Source organism: Somniosus microcephalus, chromosome 28 (assembly GCF_052327205.1).
Source record: "Somniosus microcephalus isolate GS21.2 chromosome 28, FLI_Smic_1.0, whole genome shotgun sequence".
Classification (NCBI taxonomy): domain Eukaryota; kingdom Metazoa; phylum Chordata; class Chondrichthyes; order Squaliformes; family Somniosidae; genus Somniosus; species Somniosus microcephalus.
Window position 1 is genome coordinate 46,946,230 of NC_141014.1, and position 3,504 is coordinate 46,949,733.

The 3,504-nt window shown below is 43.3% G+C and overlaps 1 protein-coding gene across 1 annotated transcript; it reads right to left on the reverse strand.

Annotated features, from left to right (window-relative positions):
* Window positions 1-549: 549 nt before the first annotated feature.
* LOC147099759 (ferritin heavy chain B-like) lies at window positions 550-2,500 on the reverse strand. The gene is made up of 3 exons (XM_085969362.1): window positions 2,335-2,500; window positions 1,466-1,612; window positions 550-704 (listed from the first exon to the last, which is right to left on the reverse strand). The coding sequence occupies exons 1-3, from the start codon at window positions 2,434-2,436 to the stop codon at window positions 567-569; spliced, it is 387 nt and encodes a 128-aa protein (XP_085825488.1). The 5' UTR covers window positions 2,437-2,500; the 3' UTR covers window positions 550-566.
* Window positions 2,501-3,504: the final 1,004 nt, after the last annotated feature.

Here is a 3,504-nt window from a genome sequence, read left to right on the forward strand (position 1 = left end):
CACTGGCCTCATCTCAGGTGAGATCCTGATGTTGAAGTCTTTTGTGAAAGATCATCAGAAACCTATTGGGCATGGAGATATTGCTAAAGATCAGTGATCAGATTAAGCTCCCCAGATAGCCTTCAACTCACCCAAAACATGGCAAGTGTCAGCCATGGCTTACTGGTACCACTGCCAGTCAGAAGGCCCTGGGTTGTCCCATTTCAGAGAATTGAGTGAAAACCAACACTTCACTGCAGTACTGAGGGAGAGCTGCAATGTCAGAGGTATTGTCTTTTGGATAAAACAGTACACAAGGTCTTGTCTGCCCACATGGTACTATTTCAAAGAAAAAAAACTGGAATGTCAGTGTCCTGGCCAATATTTATCACTAACCAACTTAATAAAACAGACTATCTGGTGATTTCTCTCATTTCTGCAGCAGGATCTTGGTGTGCAGATTGACTGCCATGTTGCAAACATTACAATAATGACACTTCAAGAAGTACTGAATTGGCTGTAGTGTTTTTGGACACCGACGACAAGGAAGGCACTGTAGATATGCAAATCTTTCTTTAAATGAGACATTAGGAACTTACATGAGGGTCAGTGTTCCCAGTGGAGAGTTGGTGTAGATCCAACAGACTCTGGTTGACATCCTTCTCCAGCTGCAGAGCTCTCTGCATCACCACTAGGCCATTGCTCCACTCATCCTGCTCTGGTTTCTGAGAGTTTGTAGGGGTGGGGTATAGAGTAACATTGGAAGAAATTAGTTAACAGACTTGAACATTTCAGGAGTTAGTCAGATCACAACTCAATGTCATTCTTGATATTCTAAGCCAGGATTTTAACCAGACAGTTCATCAAGAATTCTCTTTGGAATGAGTTATTTGACTTGAAATCACAGCACTATAGGCTCTAAAGTGAGATCACCTAAAATGGAGCACAATATTCCAAATGAGGTCTATCTAGCAGTAATTGCAGTAACACTTCCTTGCTTTCTATTCTATGCCAGAACATGAAGCCCACCTTTCAATCAGCCTTTTGTCTCTGCAAGCTAGCTTCTAAATGACATCTGTACTGGGACACACCCCAAATCCCTACACTCTTACATCTGATGTGAACATCAACCACTTCCTTCCAGTCAACCCCCTAGCCAGTCTCCAATTTTGCCCTGGAGCTCACTATAGACCCTAGCTCAGCAGATCACTATTTGCACATTTAGATCATATGCACTAGTCACCATCCAGTGGTCTATTTTATACCAACTGCCTCCTACTCCACCCAGTTTTATTGGGGTCACAAGGTTGCTTCTAATGCACTTCCAATTTCTGCCAGCAATCTCCTGCCTTCTGAAAATCCATGCATACAACAATCATTGAGCCTCCTCTTGGAACAACTTCCATGACTCAGATAATCTAGTATGAGGTAACTAGCCTACTTTTCACAAAACCATGGCAATTCTTCAAAGTTTGCTGAATCTAACCTTGACATCCTCCAGGACAACACGCCCCCCACGCATATTCTGGAATTGCAGCAGTTTCTCAGCATGCTCACGTTCCTCATGTGACTGCTCCTTGAAGAACTCGGCAAAGTGACGCAGGGCAACATCATCCCGGTCAAAGTAATACGACTGCAGGTAGAGAGAAAAATGGAAAAGAGACAATTGAAATCTAGATCTGATCCATGGCCAACTCAAATGGTAGCAACACCAATACTTTCCAAATCCTTTTTGAATATGTTGGAAGCTCCTCATTGAAGTAGCTCAACAGAATAGGAGGTTATGTTACTAGAAAATATTAGCGAGCTTTAATGCTTTTTGGAATAAAGCTCTCAACTACACTTGGTCAAAATATCTGTGGTATCTTCTTTTGTTCCCAGATGAAAGTCTAAAAGCAGAGAAGGAAAAGAGCCAAATCTTTAAAATTAAATAGTTTAACACCATCCTCAGGTGATAAAGACTAACAGGATTCACTCAATTAGAGGGGGATAAAAACTGGCCAGAACCAGCCAATGTTTCACTAACTAGTCACCCAATTCAATCTAATTGTTGCCATCCAAGTTGGAAGTTGACTAGTTTTAGTGAATCTTCAAGATGAACCCTCCATTACAAACTTGATGAAACCCTGGAGTTAGTTTCAAATATAAACACATCAGAATAGGACAGAGCTATTACAGAGCAGGAAAGAGTCCTTCTGCAAGATCACTGTCTTAAGAGCATTCACTGGATTAAGACTGGGGAGGGCTATAGAGAGACCCTCTAAAGCCCATTCATTGACCTAGAGAAATTCTACCTGCTTAGAATAAAATAACAGCCTTAATTTTGAAATAGGACCCCAAAAATACAAAACTCACCATGGAGAGATAAACATAGGAGGAATAGAGCTCCATGTTGATCTGCTTGTTGACAGCATCCTCACAGTCCTTGTGATAGTTCTGACGCACTTGGGAGGCCATCTTAACTCTTCCTGTTGCAAAGCACTGAGCTCAAACTCCACTGTAGTAACAACCTAACCTCTACCCTCACAAGCTCCTGCATTTCAACAGGGTCTGGCATGATCAATGATGATTGACAATCCCTGTGAGCCAGTCAGGATCTTCCATCAATCCAGGCACCAATTAACAAAGGAGAGGGGGCGGTGTGTGATACCCAGAGCCAATCAGAGCTTTGGAATACAGAGGTTTGGATGATTATTCTGTGATGTCATTGCTGTTGGTTTCTTTGACTTTCCTCAAACTGAATTTGAAAGCGTCTCTGTTCTCAGAATCAGAGTTTCACAACATATCTCAAAGAGCTCGATGAAATTCCACCCTACAGATGGTGTCGAGCACAGCCGGCTCTAAGTTAACCCGTCTCTCGGAGAATTGATGGGCATCTCGGTGGCTCCAGAATGAGTCCGTGATACCAAGGTTCACAATGTTGACCACAATAGATTGAAAGAGACTGACCTACACCAGTCAGTCTGCAGTGGATCTGCAAAGCAGCCCACAACGAGTTGGGGAAATGGAAAGTGGATCAGTGGGGAGCTTCAGACAGAATCTGTTGCTCCGTCACTGTAAAGTGCGATGTGGACTTTTATCCCCATGAAATTTAAGAGCTGTAAAGTCCTGTGGTTAGTTTGCACTGTTTCCTCATCTCCTGCAAACCCCGGGTCTGTTTTGAGGAATGGTTTCATACCAGAAAGGTCAAGTGTCTCGTGTTTTCTCGACCGATGCTGCCTGACCTGCTGAGTGTCTCCAGCGTTTTCTGTTTTTCTTTGAGATTTCCAGTATCATAGAGTCATAGAGTAATACAGCACGGATAGAGGCCCTCGGCCCATCGTGTCCGCGCCGGCCATCAAGCCCTGTCTAATCTAATCCCATATTCCAGCATTTGTTCCGTAGCCTTGTATGCTATGGCATTTCAAGTGCTCATCCAAATGCTTCTTAAATGTTGTGAGGGTTTCTGCCTCCACAACCCTTTCAGGCAGTGAGTTCCAGACTCCAACCACCCTCTGGGTGAAAAAGTTCTTTCTCAAATCCCCT